The following is a 16,944-nucleotide window of genomic DNA, read 5'->3' on the forward strand; positions in this document are numbered from 1 at the left end:
GCTTTTAAGTTTGATATCGTCCCATTCATTTAATTTAGCTTTTATTTCCCTTGCCTTTACAGTCAAATTCATAAAATGCTCTTTGAACCCAAGGTCCATTAGTTTAGTACTTATGTTTTCTTTTATGCAGTTTCTTGTTTCGGGTCTTATGCTTAAGTCTTTGATCCATTTTGAATTAATTTTGGTACATGGTGACAGATACAAGCCCAGTTTCATTCTTTTGCACGTGGCTTTCCAATTCTGCCAGCACATTTATTGAAGAGGCTGTCTTTCCTCCATTGTATGTTTTTGCTTCTTTGTCAAAAATTATCTGTCCATATTTATGTGGTTTTATTTCTGTGTTCTCAATTCTATTCCATTGGTCTATGTGTCTGTTTTTCCGCCAATACCAAGCTGTTTTGATGATTGTAGGCCTGTAGTACAAGCAAAAATCAGGGAGTGTGATACCTCCAGTATTGTTCTTTTTTTTTAATATTGTTTTGGCTATTCGGGGCCTTTTGTGGTTCCAAACAAATCTGATGATTTTTTTGTTCTATTTCTTTAGAAAATGCCATTTGGATTTTGATGGGGATTGCATTAAATCTGTATATGGCTTTGGGTAATATGGCCATTTTAACTATGTTGATTCTTCCAATCCATGAGCACGGAATGTCTTTCCATTTCTTGGTGTCTTCTTCAATTTCTTTGAAAAATGTCTTATAGTTTTCAGCGTATGAATCCTTCACATCCTGGGTTAAGTTTATTCCTAGGTATTTCATTCTTTTTGATGCAATTGCAAAAGGAATTGTTTTTTCTATCTCTTTTTCTGAGATTTCATTGTTGGTATATAGGAAAGCAATGGACTTTTGTACGTTGATTTTGTAGCCAGCAACTTTACTGTATTCATTGATTGTTTCTAATAGCTTTTTGGTGGAGTCTTTAGGGTTTTCTATATGTAGCATCATGTCATCTGCAAAGAGTGACAATTTAACTTCTTCATTCCCAATTTGGATGCCTTTTATTTCTTTCTCTTGCCTGATTGCTCTGGCAAGGACTTCCAACACTATGTTGAAAAGCAGAGGTGATAGGGGACAACCTTGTCGTGTTCCTGAACGTAGAGCAAAGGGCTTCAGCTTTTCACCATTAATTATGAGATTAGCTGAGGGCTTGTCGTATATGGCCTTTATTATGTTGAGGTATTTTCCTTCTATACCAATTTTATTAAGTGTTTTCATCATAAATGGATGTTGTATCTTATCGAATGCTTTTTCTGCATCAATGGATAGAATCATATGATTTTTGTCCTTTATTTTGTTTATGTGATGTATCACATTGATGGATTTGCGAATGTTGAAACCATCCTTGTGCTTCTGGGATAAACCCAAGTTGGTCATGATGAATAATCTTTTTAATGTATTGCTGCAGTTGATTTGCTAGAATTTTGTTTAGGATTTTTTTTGCATCTGTATTCATCAGAGATATTGGTGTGTAGTTGTTTTTGTGTGTGTGTTATCCTTATCAGGTTTTGGTATCAGGGTAATGTTGGCCTCATAAAATGAGTTCGGGAGTACTGTCTCTTCAATTTTTGGAAGAGTTTGAGGAGGACAGGTATTATATCCTCTTTGAAGGTTTGGTAGAATTCACTAGTGAAGCCATCTGGTCCAGGACTTTTGCTTTTTGGAAGGTTTTGGATGACTGATTCAATTTCCTTAGTGGTGATTGGTCTATTTAGATTTTCCAACTCTTCATGGTTCAGCCTAGGAAGACTATATGTTTCTAAGAAGTTGTCCATTTCTTCTAGGTTATTGAATTTGGTCGTATACAGTCCTTCTGAGTATTCTTGTATGATCCTTTGTATTTCTGTGGCATCTGTGATAACTTGCTCTTTTTCATTTCTGATTTTGTTTATTATTGTCTTTTCTCTTTTTATCTTAGTGAGTCTAGCCAAGGGTTTGTCAATTTTGTTAATCTTTTCAAAGAACCAGCTCTTTGTCACATTTTTTCTATTGTCTTTTTGTTCTCTATTTCATTTAGTCTACTCTGATTTTTATTATTTCCTTTATTCTGCTAACCTTGGGTTCCATTTGTTATTCTTTTTCTAGTTGTTTAAGGTGTAACATGAGGTTATTTATTTGGGATTTTTCTTGTTTCTTGAGATAGGCCTGTAATGATGTAAATTTCCCTCTTAAAACTGCTTTCTCTGCATTCCAAAAATTTTGGTAGGATGTATTTTCATTCGTAATTCTTTCTATGTATCTTTTGATTGCTCTTCTTAATCTTCTTTGACTAACAGTAATCAAAACAGCCAGGTATTTGCAGAAAAACACACACACAGACCAAGGGAATAGAATTGAGAACTCAGAAATAAACCCTCATAAATATGGGCAGAAAATTTTTGTCAAAGGAGCCAACATATACAGTGGAGAAAAGAAAGCCTCTTCAATAAACAGTGCCAGCAAAATTGGGAAACGTGCAAAAGAATGGAACTCTACTGCTTTCTGTCGCCATATACCAAAATTAACTCAAAATGAATCAAAGACCTAAACATAAGACCTGAAACAATAAATTGCATAGATGAAAGGATAGGTACTAAAGTTATGGACTTAGGTACTAAAGTTATGGACTTAGGTTCAGAGATTTTATGACTTTGACCTCAAAGGCAAGCAGAGTAAAAGCTAAAATAAATTAATGGGATTGTATCAAACTAAAAAGCTTCTGCACAGCAAAAGGGACCATCAACAAAACAAAGAGGCAAACAACCGAATGGGACAAGATATTTGTAAACAACACCTGGGATAAGGAGCTAATATCTAAAATATATAGAGAATTCATACAACTCAACAAAAAAATCCAAATAATCCAATTTAAATAATGGGCAGAGGACCTGAACAGACACTTTTCCAAGAAGAATACAAACAGCCAACAGATATACAAGACAAGTAATAACGAGTGTTGCAGAGGCTGTGGAGAAAAAGGAACCCTCACATACTGCAGGTGGGAATGTAAATTGGTACAGCCACTATGGACAACAGTACAGAGGTTCCTCAAAAAATTAAGAACAGAATTACCATATGACAGCAATCTGTCTCATATGTATCTACCCAAAAAATCTGAAACATTTATTTGTAAAGATGTATGTACCCCTATGTTCATTGCAGCATTATTCAGTGGCCAAGACATGGAAACAACCAAAGTGCCCTTCAATGGATAATTTGATAAAGAAGATGCAGTACATATACACAATGGAATAACTACTTGGCCATAAGAAAAGATGAAATACTGCCATTTGTGTCAATATGGATAGACCTTGAGATTATCATGCTAAGCATAATAAGTTAGACAGAAAAAGTTAGAACAATATAACTTCATTCATATGTGGATATAAAACAAAGCAACAAACTAACAAGACAAAGAAAAACTCATAGAAACAGACAGAAGTTTAGTGGTTACCAGAGGATAAGGGGGGAGAGGGGTGGTAGAAGAGGGGAACGGGGTCAAATATATAGAGATAAAAGGAGAACTGACTCTGGGTGATGAACACACAATGCAATATATAGATGATGTATTATAGAAATGTACACTTGAAATCTATATAATTTTACTAACAAATGTCACCCCAATAAATTTAATTTAAAAAAGAAATAGTTTATAATGCTTATACAAACACAAAGTAGAACTTCAGGTTTCAGCTCCAACGTGTAAAGAGCTTGGAACACTGTCCTTATCATAAGCAAAAAAAAAAACAGAACAAAATGAAAATCAACAGCTTTTCATAGATCATCAGAGAACTGAAAGCACAAGGGAAATTGTCACTCCAATTTTAAGTTGGAATTTATTAAAATTAAAAAACTTATGCTTTGCAAAAGACACTATTAATGAAGAGTAAGAAAACAACCCAATTTTTAAAATGGGCAAAAGAGCCCTCCTCACCAAAGAAGATATACAGATGGCGAGTAAGCAGATGAAAAGATGGTTATTAACACCATACGTCATTAAGGAATTGCAAATTAAGAGCAATGAAATACCACTACACATCTTTTATAACAACTGAAATCCAAAACAACTGATAACGACAAATGCTGATGAGGATGTGGAACAAAGGGATGTCTAAGAACTCAGGAATTCTCAACAGAACTCATTCATTGCTGGTAGAAATACAAAATGGTACAGGCACTTTGGAAGAGTTTTGCTGTTTTTCACAAAACTAAACAATCTTACCATACAATCCAGCAATCTCTTCTTAGGTACTTCCCCAATTGAGCTGAAATCTTATGCCCACACAAAACCTTGCACACATGTTTATGGCAGCTTTATTCATAATTGTGAAAAACTGGAAGCAACCAAGATGTCCTCCAAAAGGTAAATGGACAAAATGTGGTATACTCATATGTGGAATATTATTATTAGTAGAATATTATTATCAATAACAAAAAAAATGAATTAGCAAGCCAAGGAAAGATATGAAGAAACTTTAATGCTTATTGCTAAATGAAAGAAGTCAATCTGGAATGGCTGCATAGTTTATGATTCCAACTATATGACATTCCGGTAAAGGCAAACTATGGAGACAGTAAAAAGATCAGTGGTTGCTTGAGGTTGGAGGCAAAGGGAAAAGAATGAATGGGTGAACTCGGGAATTTTAGGGCAATGACACTATTCTGTATGATTCTGTAGTAATGGATACATGATATGCATTTGTCAAAACCCAACAGAACTGTACAACATAAAGCGTGAAGCTTAATATAAGCCATGGATTTTAGTTAATAATGCATCAATACTGGCTCATTAGTTGTAACGAATACATCACACTAATGCAAAATGTTAATATGGGAAACTGTGGTAAAGGGAATAAGTGAAAACACTCTGTGGTATTGGCTAAGGCTTTTAGTAAACCTAAAACTGTTCTAAATTTTTTAATTCTTAAAGAAATAACACAAATTAGTGTGACATGGCAGATTACTATAAAGTAATACCTTAAAGAAAGAAGATAGCAGCCACCATAGTCTTTTAATTTCAGTTTCAAAATTATATTTTACAGATTCCAACTGAATCAGCTGGTACTATTTTAGTGTAATATATACAATGATGGCGTGATGTAACATATACAGTTTATGGTATACTAAACTGTGGTAAGTGTATGTATGTTTGCAATTTTTGTCAAATTTGTGTTCCCATGTATTCAGCATCCACTCTCCTCTTTCCCTCATCACTCCACATAAATACTATTCCCAGCTCAGCTTCTTCACTAGTGTCAGCACCAAAATCAGAGATTCTATGAACAAAAAGGCACAGTGAGGTTAGCTGTCACCCAACTAAATCCCAACAATGAATGCCATCCCTGAGTCACCACTTTATTCCATTTCCTAAAATGGCTACTGATATATAAGGTACTCAGTAAATATTTATGAATGAATGAACTGCCTAATAGCTTAAAAATTCTTTAAGTTACACATTTTATCAAATTTAAAATCATCTCAACTGATTAAAATATTATCAAAGAATACCAGACCAAAGAATACCAGACCAAACTAAGGTAAAACTCTAACAAATAACATTTATTTTTCCTTTACATATATATTTCACAGCCTGAACATCACATTGCCTTCCAAGAAAGGTGCTTTTATGCCATTATATTTTACTATTTACTGCACAGGCATTAAGCATTCTCATGAACATGATGAGACAATTTGCTGGTAAACATTTAAACACACAGACACTGATTTCAATATCTCAACATATTTTTGGTCATAACCAAGGAGGTACATCAAAATATAACAACAATGGCTAATATTTTATAAGCAAATAATATTTAGCTCTGTACTGTTTATACAATAGGCTGTGGTAATAAATAGTATCACCAATCTCATCAACTATTAACTGGCCACAAAAAGCCTAACATTCATTTTAATTGTGATATGAAATGTTCTATCGGTGTAGTTACAACATAGCCTTAAGATGTTGTGGGTGTTTAACCTTAAATACATGAAAGAAAAAGTACTACACTGGACTAAGAAAAGAAAAAATACTAAACTGGAATGTTTTGGTTAACTACAAATATGCCATGTTCACGTATTATATTCCTAACATGAAGGCAAATGTTTAAATAGAAAAACTAGCAGTCCAAAAAATGTGAATGTGCAAGATGTGAGGAAAACACTGCATTTAAATTTGTACTCATTTGCAAGTTACAGTACTAGCTCAGTTTAAACACTAACAGGAAAAATATTCAGCAGGAAAGAATGGAAATGACCTCTCTCGGCAATGACCTTTCTCGGCAGAGTACTAGTAGTCACTGCACACTGCTCCACTGTTTAGAAAGTGTTTCTGGTAATCTAGAGCTTCTAACACCTTATGACTATCCTTCGCTCAACAAAGGAGAGTGCAGGCATGCTTCAATCGGTGGTAAGAATAGGAAGAAAAACCTGAATCAGCAACATTTTCTTCCTTAATTTGGTATAAAGGTCCTTCTCATTATTATAACTGACTAATAATGTTTCCTGAATCAGATTTGATAAACGCTATAAAGCATAGCTATCATTTTCTTCCTTAATTTGGTATAAAGGTCCTTCTCATTATTATAACTGACTAATAATGTTTCCTGAATCAGATTTGATAAACGCTATAAAGAATAGCTATCCTTCATACAATATTAGGTATGATTTTTTTTAAGTATGTCAGCATGATAAAAGGTACATGCACAATCATTCTACCAACCTGTATGGGCAATACTCAGCATAACACTCAGCTTGAATCAGATTCAAATTCTACAGAGATTCTCTGTAGTGTTTTCAATGTGTTAACTGCTTGGAAAGCAGAAATGCCTAGTAACCTTTGCAGTGTGTTTTTTTAATTGAAATGTTTATAAAAATAAAGCCCAAATCTTTTAAGTCTATAGAATGTCAAGAATTTGAGTAGGGATGTTAAAAGCACTGGGCAAAACCCTTGTTTTCAGCGTGCCGTCTGCCCCACAGGAGAAGATCCGATTGCCCTGGGTGATGTCAATCTGCATGACTCCAGCCCCAAGGTTTCTGAATATGGACTGTTTAGCATGTTCATTTTTAAATGAATGAATTAGACCATGGCCTGTCAATCTCCAAACCTAATTTAAAAGAAAAACAGAGTGAAAACAAAAAGGGTAAGTCATTTTAAAAAGAAAGAGACCAAAAGCAAAAACATGACCTTCACTTTTATTCCCTTGGCCCAAATGATCTCATTACAGCCCAACTTTCCCAACCACTGACTCTTTCCTAACAGCTTATCTGATTGGAAATAATATTATTCAGATGATTAATTTACTAATACTTCACTGTCCCTTCTTTCAAATTTCTCTCTTCCTGTCCTCTTGTAATTTCATATTAACCACAAAAACCCCATTTGTAATTCAATTAACTATTTAAGTTAATTCAAATAATGTTCCTAATGCTAAGCTAGACCCTGGGCAATATAAAAGAACAGCAACATCTCACTTATCGGGAAACCTCAACTATACAAAACAGAATTAGGTACTGGGAGCACAGGTGAGGATAGGGGAGGAAGTGCTGAGAAGCCAAACTAATGTCACCAAAACATCCATGCATTAGTTAAATTCATACACTTTACTCAAAACAGTCCTTTAAGGCTTTTTCACAACCTGAGCATCTAATGAGGTTGATTATCTGGTTTTCTGGACCATAACAATTTAGAAAGAACCACATGGAAGGAAGAAATATTCAACAGCTCCACAAAGCGTCACTTTATGCCCCATTTCAAAGAGCACAGTGGGGTTTTATGGGTTTTTCTTCCCAACCAGTCTTGACAACAGGTAAAGACAACACACAGCAGCACATTCCCACCTCTTGTACTAACTTACCTTTATGTTACCTTCGGCTGACCCTGTAGTAAAAAATTCTTCACAGGGATCCAGAGACAGTGCCTTAATGGCTGAGTCGTGTGCCTGGAACGTGTGGATCAGCTGCCTCTGCCTGATGTCTAAAATGCAGACATAGCCTTTCCTACCTCCAGATATGAGGAGTTGATGTTTTGGTGCATACTGGAGTACCGTGGCACCATGATCATGGCATGTGAAACCTGAAGAAGGAAAACAAGTCATTTCTCCCAAAATTTCTATCTTGGCAATTCTGATCATATTTAAATGCACATTTAAATAATATAGAAATTACTGATACATTTTTTCATTCTAATTTCTGTAATCATATGATCAAAGTATTAAAGAAGATCCAAGCCAATGACAGAAAAACATATTCTTACCCACAATCTCAATATAAAAACACACGCAGGAAGTTTAAACCTTAAGCCCAAACTAAGTTATGCTACTGTGTAAGTAGTATGCAGAAGTAAAAATGTAGAGGTGACCAAGCTTCTCAATGACACACTCAGCTTCCAATGACAAGTACTTACCCTCACCTAGTTCTTGCCCACATATACAGCCTCATCAAAACTTCACAGGTAAGGAACTGAAACTCAAGTACATCAGTGTGCAAATGACCAGCTACAATTTAAGGAGTTATCCTTCCAAGGATTCTCTGCATTTTAATATGATTATTTCATAAACTACTATGTGGCAAATATTTAAAAGATGTTAAGTTATTCACAGAAAAAAGAATTGTGCAATCAAATAAAATTGGGAAATAACTACAGCTTTCAAAATGCACATCATCATAGTAAAACACTCAAATCTTCCTGTAAAAAAATCCACCCAGCTTTATTTAACCCACCCAGCTTTATTTAACCCAAACTTATTGGACGAAGCACTCTTTCAGTACCACTATGTGGAAGAGAGATCCTTAGGACACCAATTTGGGAAATATTAGGTTGATACAAAAGCAGATGCGGTTTTTGCAATTTTTAACCTTTTAAACCACAATCACTTTTGCACTAACCTAATACTTAACCTTTTAAACCACAATCACTTTTGCACTAACCTAATACTATCTTAAACAAAATGAATACTACTTAAATGGCATTGTTCATATTTCTAGCTTTAACTGTAAGGTTAACTTTTATAGTTTGGTTTAATTCTTTAAAATATAATCTCATGTCTATTAAGTTCAATGAATACTTTAGAACTAATTCCTTAAACAGCCTTGTTATTAACACCATACTCCATACCATATTTTCTGAATAGAATACAACTAAAGACTGCTCTAGGCTAGCTGGATTTCTATGATCATACATGTACATACTTACCTCAGCAAGGTAGCCAGATATTCTAGTTAACTTTCAGAATTTTGTACATTCCAAATATTTCTCTATTGTCAACCCATGAATAAATACTGACTAGATTCACTGGTTAAAAACCAGGAAAGCATTCCTTCATAGTGTATTAAAAATCACAGACCTTAACTTACCATGAATGAGGCTGTTTCCAGGTGATATCAAAGTGTCCCAGAGGCATACATTTCTTATAAAGAAACAATAAGAAAAATACATCATCAACAATTGCTCTAAGTCATCACTAGGAGCAAACTGTCAAGTCAAATATCTTATTGAATCTTGTTGTCTTTTTTGTTCACTCACATTTATGTACAGCACAGTGGCCAGGCATCCATACAACTTACGAAGTGATCTCCTGTCAAGTCCAGCACCCATTTGACACCATATACACAGTTTTAAACATTTTTGGCTATGTTCCCTATACTGCACTTCATAGCCCCGGACTATTTTGTAACTACCAATGTGTGCTTCTTAATCCCTTCGCCATTCTCACCCATCTCCTCAACACTCCTCCCATCTACCACCCCCTCCCATCGAGCAACCATCAATTTGTTCTCTGTGTCTGTAAGTCTATTTCTGATTTGTTTGTTCTAAATTTGCTTATTTCTCATTTTGTTTCTCTGTCAACCTACCTATTGTCATTGGACTGTCCAGATGTGGCAACTAGACTTGAAGAGGTAATAAATGCAAAGTCACTTGTGGCTTTACTGTGGCACTGCCAACTCTATGGAAAACAAAATACAATTGATGTTATTTAAAAATCCAGTAAAATTTGGTACAGTGCACACACATAATTCTGCTAATATATATATATGCATGAGCTAAGTACAGTTTTGTAAAACAGTCTAGAACAGTAAGTGATAGTGTGAGAATTAGCTGTCATTTGCATATTATTTGGCCAAAATAAAATAATTTTTTAAAACCTGTAAGGGATGGTAAAAACATGGAATTCAACGTGTTTTCTTTTGTTGTTTTTGTTTGTTTTTTTAGGATACATAACAAAAAAATAAGATAACAAGTACATGAACTTCATATAGTTAAATGGCTTGGTTAAGGGCTCAAGCAAGCAACTTTAGTGCTAATGACCTCAAATATATTTAATAAACTTTAAATAATAATATAAATCATAATAAACAACAACCCAAGGAGGAAAACTCTTGCATACCCATCTAGTCTTGGACTATAGTGTGAAGAACTTAAGTCAAATTAACTTGCTTATCATCTACCTTCCTTACCACAACTGTGCTCCCTGCCCTCACCCCCTGGTGAAGACCTTTAGCAATTACAAAAACAAGATCAAAAGTGGTCCTGCAAATAATCCAGAGGTTTAAGACTGTCCCAAACAGCTCCTAAGGGTATTCCAGTACCGTGGGAAACCATTCACTGAGCCAGGGATGATTTTTCTTGTTGGATCCGCTGGATGAGTAGAAGGTGAGGACCAAGAAGGAAGATGTCAGGGTATTTTAAAATAAAACAGATATTTTTCTGTTTGAAATTATCATGGTATAGATTTGACTGAAGGTAAAGGATAGATTCAATATCACTTCCATTTCTGTAAAGACTTGATGATACAGTCTGTAGTGTACTAATTTAAGAGAAATAGCTTGTCCCACATACATAAGAACATGTCCATAGACTAGAAAAGAAAATTTAAAAGTATCTGGGAATCTACCTAAACCCTGGAGGTTCAGGACTTTCTATAGAATCAAAATATATGAAGCCAGAAGTTCCTTATAGGATAACATCATCTTCCACCTCTCCCCTACCAAGTGAAGATATGCTTGCCTGCATTACCAAATGTTTTAATATGATTTGGATTAATGAATGGGTGGCCTATTGGGATTGGTTATTTTATAACCTAGTAAACAAAATTCTGGAGCAAACTGGAATTCAGTTGGCCCTCCACATCTACAGATTAAAAATGTTTTAAATGTTACATTGTTGCTGATGTGTATTATTATGTAGTTAGGCCCCAGATGACTGCATCTGTATGGAACAAGTACAGATTTTTCTTGTCATTATTCCCTAACAATACAGTATAACAACTATTTACATAGCATTTACATTGTATTAGGTATTATAAGTAATCCAGGGATGATTTAAAGTATACTGAAGGACATACATTGGTTATATGCAAATACTACCATGTTTCCCCAAAAATAAGATCTAGCTGAACCATCAGCTCTAATGCGTCTTTTGGAGCAAAAATTAATAAAAGACCCGGTATAATATAATACAATACTCAGTCTTATATTAACTTTTGCTCTAAAAGACGCATTAGAGCTGATGGTCCGGCTAGGTCTTATTTTCAGGAAAAAACAGTACTCCATTTTACATAAGGGGTTTGAGCATGTGCAGATTTTGGTATCCATGGAAGTCCTGGAACCAATCCCCCATGGATACCAAGGGACAACTGTACATGGAACCTGTATTGATTCTTAATATAGGTGTCTAAAATCAATTACTACAAAATGCTATCATTAAAGAGAGTTAATTTTCAAAATGGATAAAAGTATAAAAAAATGTATTCTATGGAGAACCACATACAGGGAAAGCCCCTGAAATATTTCAAATTTAATGACTACTCATCAAGCTGTTTTAGGTCATTTCAGTCTAAAACTAGGACAATGATGGGTTCTGAGCTATGGTATGGTTGCTGGATGGAAGTGCCTTTCCCACCAGATCCACCAATGAGATTCACTGTCTGAAACAGACATTTCATAAACAAGTGGCCTCTACACACTCTGGGAATGCTAAGTGATACTTACCATGTAAGGTTTAGGATTTGCTGCAGTTTGATTTACTTGCCAGATACTCAGAAAACCTTCTCCATCGGCAACACCACACTGTTAGAAAGGCAGAGACATTGAACAGAACTTCTTAGTGTCCATATCAAAGGTGAAAACATTTACGGAAAGCAGTCACTTAGTCCCCACTGAACATTCTGCCTATACCTCTGTTTCTGTTGCTACAGTTCCCAAGAAAGTCCAAGTACTATCAACATCCTGCCCCTTTTAAATGCTTTCCCAGTTTCTCCCCATCTTCTGTACAAGAATTTAGTAAGAACCTGGAAGGTCCTCTCAGGTGCTTGACTGCAATTACAGGCTCCACCAACACACTCGACAGAGCTCTTTACCCTCAGAGAGTATTTAGTATCTTTAAGCGGATAATTAATCCATACAAAATTGTGTGGATTTATGTTTTTATTGGGAGACGAGGTGATATATAAACAGATACAAACTACCTGTTCAGCTCAAATCCAGGGTCATTGAATTCGCATTTTGACATAGTTTTACTAACCATTTACTCATAAATATCCACACTTATTTTCACATGAATTTAGTAGTAACCCCCAAGAACTAACCTTGTTGCCTTGAGAATTAAAATATAATCTGGTAACTCTTGCATTGCCGGCTTGGCGGAAACAGACAAGTTGCTGAGGTCGTGTCCATTCAAACATTCGTACACTGCCATCCTGAGCACCTGTAAGATCTGAAACACAAAAGGAAAAGCAGAAAATAAGAACAGAAAAAGCTAAAGAAAGAATTCCGATATTTTCCATTCTATAAATCAACTTCAAAATGATGGAGGCCATTTGCAATCCTTGGATCATATATAAAATACTTACAGTATTGATGGACCGGGTGCGAGGTCATTCTCTTAACATTATGTAGATTCCTTTTCATAAGCTTTAAAAGAAGATAATAAAAAATGTATTTTGTACATAACAGAAGGGATGAGGAAGGATATGATTCAGGCCAACTCTAATTCTGATAATATTTATTTTACAACTGGCTTATTACTGAAATAAACTGTAGTGGATTTTCTGAACCACTGCACATACAACACTTGTCTGAACAGGTTGTGGAAGTCCCTTACTGGTGTAGCCCTCGCCTGTGTGACCTGTGAGGATTCCAAGCAGCTTCACCTAATGATAAGCGCCCCTCCTGAGGACACGCAGGAGAATCTCCAGTTTTCAGAGTAGAACATGAGAATGGGACCCCTTCAACTCCAGTGACTATGTAACAACAATGTTACCATAGACATGAATTCCTCTTGGACTTTGCTTTACCACTTTGTGCCTCATGGTTTGCTCATCTGTAAGATGATAATGAGGGATAATAATGGCACCTACCACCTCAGGTTGTTGTGAGAAAAAGAATGCACCTGACAGAAAGAAACTCATAATATGTTAGCTATTATTATAACTGGTCACTGCCACTGACCATTAGGATCATTGTTTGTCAAAGTGACATCAACTTGTTTTTAAGGGAGTCCATATCCAGAAACCATACCTAAAAGTAAATAACATACCACACTAGCTCCGGTGCTAGTCTGTCCACTGCCCAGCCATGGCAGAGAGGAAGGAGGAGGCACCTGACTTGCTGAGGAGGACGGAGCACTGGGTTGATAAAGGGTTGTAGTGGAGCCACGGTAGTCAATATCATCTGAACTGTGAAAAGTATTCGCGTGTTACTGTGAAAACTGCATTTTCTCAACACAAACTCCAATTACAGAGCTTCTTATGAACACACACAGGAGCACCTTTATTTTTTAAAAAATGAGTAAATATCCATGAGAAAAACTGCTACATGTCCTAATCATAGCCAACTTTAGTACCGTTTAACTTTTTCCCTTTAAGCAAAACATAAATTTAGTTGAATGTTGTTCAGGGTAATTTTATTGCTGCACAACTTGGAACAAATGTTTATTTTGAAGTATTTAACAGAGCTTTTCTTTTCATCATGTATAGAAAAAGGCTATGTATTCTATTCAAGTATAGCTATCCCATGTATCAAATTCATACATTTTTAAAGAAATTTGAGTTTAGAGATTTTTTAAAGGTACTAATTATCACATAAAAATGTTGAAGTAATTTTTATGATGGACTACATCATATCATATATTACATGGTTATATCTACTCTGAAGTGTAATACTGATATCTAGTTATAAACTGACAAAATAGAAAATTCAACAGAACAAAGACAGATGTTATCAAGGCACCATTCCCAAGCATATCAAATTTTTAAGTCTGGAAAAAAGCAAGAGGGAGGATAAATGTGGAGGAGAAACCCCAATAAAGGGAAGTGTTGCAAAAACACTCTTGGTACAGTGTCTATAGCTTTACTGAAAAGCAAAGTTGTCTATATTTTTATCTGTAAAAAAGCTATGCTTATAAGGAGATAAGAAGAAATACTGGAAATTACTCAGTAAATGTGACTCATCATCAGTCTAATTAATACATTTGTGTATACCGCTTTTTGCTTTAATTATCCAGATCAGATGAATTTACTTAATATTGTGTAATTCCTGACATTTCTTTGGAGTTAAATGTCAAAATGGCAGTTGTCAGCATTAGACTTTGGCGTCGAGGATTATGCTGACTCAAACACTAGTTCAAGGTCTAATGAAGAATGAGTAGTTTGTTCATGGTGAAAACAGAGCCTTTTATTGGCAGCTAAGCCAATTATATTTGTCTCCTATCCAAATGAAGGGAGAGAGATACAAATATACTTTTCAAGATAATTCAAAATCATGTGCCTAACCAAAAGGGTTCCTTTTGAGGAAAACTACATTTAAAATTATCTGCATAAGATATTAACCTTTTGGATTCTCTGTCATATTCTTCTCCAATCCACATATATGATTGACAGGCCAGCAGAGAAGTAACATCGAGTTCTTGTACATCATGTGTTGAAGCCAAAACAATTTCATTACAGTTTGCCTGTAAAGCAAAGGCGGAATCAATAATTTAAGCAATTTCACTAAAAAAGTGAAATTATAATGACTAAAGCTTTTACCTTATTAATGGAAAATGCCATGATCATATCTGATTCCTTATGAATGATTTTTGCCTTTCCACCTGGATAGCCCAGATCAGCTTCAACCTACAAAACATTTGTCAGCAGCTTTAGTTGTTGCAGCATAGCTCCATGCAGAAATCTGTACACTCCACAAAATTAAGGAAGGATTAGAAGAAAATGTAGCAGCAGCAAGCAAAAAGGTAATTTTCAGTGTGTTGAAAATTAGCTTTGGAATTATCTTAAATTCTCTGATGCCCTGTAATCACCACAATTATAAATATTCCATTGTGATTATAGGACACTGATTAACTGGCATAAAAGATAGCTAACAAGTTTTCATTAGTATTTATGACAGTAATGTGTCTTATCTCTTCCAAAAGTGTATAAAGGTATTGCAGTAGGAATGTGTATACATAAGAGGCACAGAGTGGAAGAAAAAGACATAGACAAAGGAGTCACATAAGAAATGAAACATTTTTAAATAAGGGTGGTGAGATAGGAATAAGGAGAAGTTGGAAAGAAGAATAGTTAGAAAAGAATGAAGGAGATTGATGAGAGGAAGGTATAGTGGCTTAGAGTCAAAGATGATGGGAAGGAAAGAAGAGGCAGAATGAAGAAGGAAGAAAGATAAAAAAAAATTATGTTTAAGAACAAATTGAAAAAAGTGATGGAAGCGGAGATGGACAAGAAAAAGAAGAACCAGTGGCAGGAAGAGGAAGCCAGTCATACCCAGCGTCCCCTACTGTATGTCACTGAGGCGTATGGGAGAGATGAGTACTCTTACTAGTTAGCCAGCTGGGGAAGTCATGGTTAGTATTAGAGATAAGGGGTTAGCTCCCTGAACTTTAAAGAATGAGCTAAATACAAGAACTTGGAATACTACCTTGATGTGGTAATCTTCTGCTACGTAGTTTTGTTTGACCTGTTCCACATGTTCTTCTACAGACTAAATACACCACACCATCACAAACACAAAACACATGCATGAAACAAAATTATAAAGAGAACGAAAAATTTCAAACTGAAATGGTGAAGATAGTAAAAATGAATTTGCAAGGCTTCCTTTTAAAAACACAAAATCAAGACAGAAATTAAACTGAGTAAAACATGATGTAATCAGATAAACACAACACAAAGCAAACCAGGCAAAATTAAAGTTAATGTGACTATTATACAAAACCTATTTCAAAATAAAAATTAGATATTTGTATATCCGTTACATAAAAATAAAACCTACATGCATACGCAGAGGCATTCTATACTACAGATTCCTATCTTATAGGGGTTTAGTTCAAATACAAATTGAAACTACTTATTTCTAAACCCAGATTGAAAGTACTGATAATTATTTCACTCTTATTCATAAGAAATATATCCATGAAGAGAGAGTCAGGGATTAAAATTCACAACAACCATTTACTACAATCATATGATTTTTCTCCTTATAAATAAACAAATATTTAACAAAATGAGGCATGGGGGAAATATAACACAAATAACTTGCTTCTGGTTGATGAAGGGTCATTAGGGATGGTTACAATCAGAAGTAATATTTCTGCTCTGCTGTGGAAACCTCTAAAAGTTGGATCAGAGCAATCCATTCCTCTTGAAGTGGCTGCTTCATTTAAAGCCAAAAGGGCCAAACTCTCTGACCAGGCCTCCAGCTACCGCCCCAGGGCTGCTACAGCTGACAGTGAAGGAATGGTAAATGTGTGCAGGGGCCAGTTCAGCAAAAGCCCAAGTGCTAACAAACTTACTTGCTTTTAATCAAGTAGCTGAGTTTGCCACATTTATCAAGTTCACAAAAACTTGTTTTGTGGAATATTCTTGTTTAATATATTCGATGAATAAAAATTTCTTATGAATACATCTAAAATTTCAGCATTTCTCAGGAGAATTTTTATTACGTCATTTTTTTAATTAGCTAACATTTTAGCACTTTTAGG

The 16,944-nt window shown here is 35.1% G+C and overlaps 1 protein-coding gene across 7 annotated transcripts in view; it reads right to left on the bottom strand.

The window, feature by feature from the left end:
* Window positions 1–5,515: 5,515 nt before the first annotated feature.
* The window catches only part of DMXL2 (Dmx like 2), a 121,985-nt gene continuing 110,556 nt past the window's right edge, over window positions 5,516–16,944 (bottom strand). For 4 of the 7 annotated variants that reach the window (XM_081049104.1, XM_081049103.1, XM_081049102.1 and 1 more), the window contains exons 34-43: window positions 14,996–15,082; window positions 14,798–14,919; window positions 13,507–13,645; window positions 12,821–12,881; window positions 12,557–12,684; window positions 11,961–12,038; window positions 9,825–9,916; window positions 9,327–9,379; window positions 7,829–8,046; window positions 5,516–7,078 (exon numbers count right to left, since the gene is read on the bottom strand). In XM_081049104.1, the coding sequence (XP_080905230.1) occupies window positions 6,869–7,078; window positions 7,829–8,046; window positions 9,327–9,379; window positions 9,825–9,916; window positions 11,961–12,038; window positions 12,557–12,684; window positions 12,821–12,881; window positions 13,507–13,645; window positions 14,798–14,919; window positions 14,996–15,082 (1,188 nt within the window). In that variant the 3' untranslated portion in view covers window positions 5,516–6,868. Of the gene's footprint in view, window positions 7,079–7,828; window positions 8,047–9,326; window positions 9,380–9,824; window positions 9,917–11,960; window positions 12,039–12,556; window positions 12,685–12,820; window positions 12,882–13,506; window positions 13,646–14,797; window positions 14,920–14,995; window positions 15,083–15,881; window positions 15,945–16,944 lie in introns of all 7 variants that reach the window. The other 3 variants (XM_081049100.1, XM_081049099.1, XM_081049098.1) reach the window with 1 other exon arrangement.

This window comes from Rhinolophus hipposideros (genome assembly GCF_964194185.1).
Source record: "Rhinolophus hipposideros genome assembly, chromosome: 5".
NCBI classification, from domain to species: Eukaryota; Metazoa; Chordata; class Mammalia; order Chiroptera; family Rhinolophidae; genus Rhinolophus; species Rhinolophus hipposideros.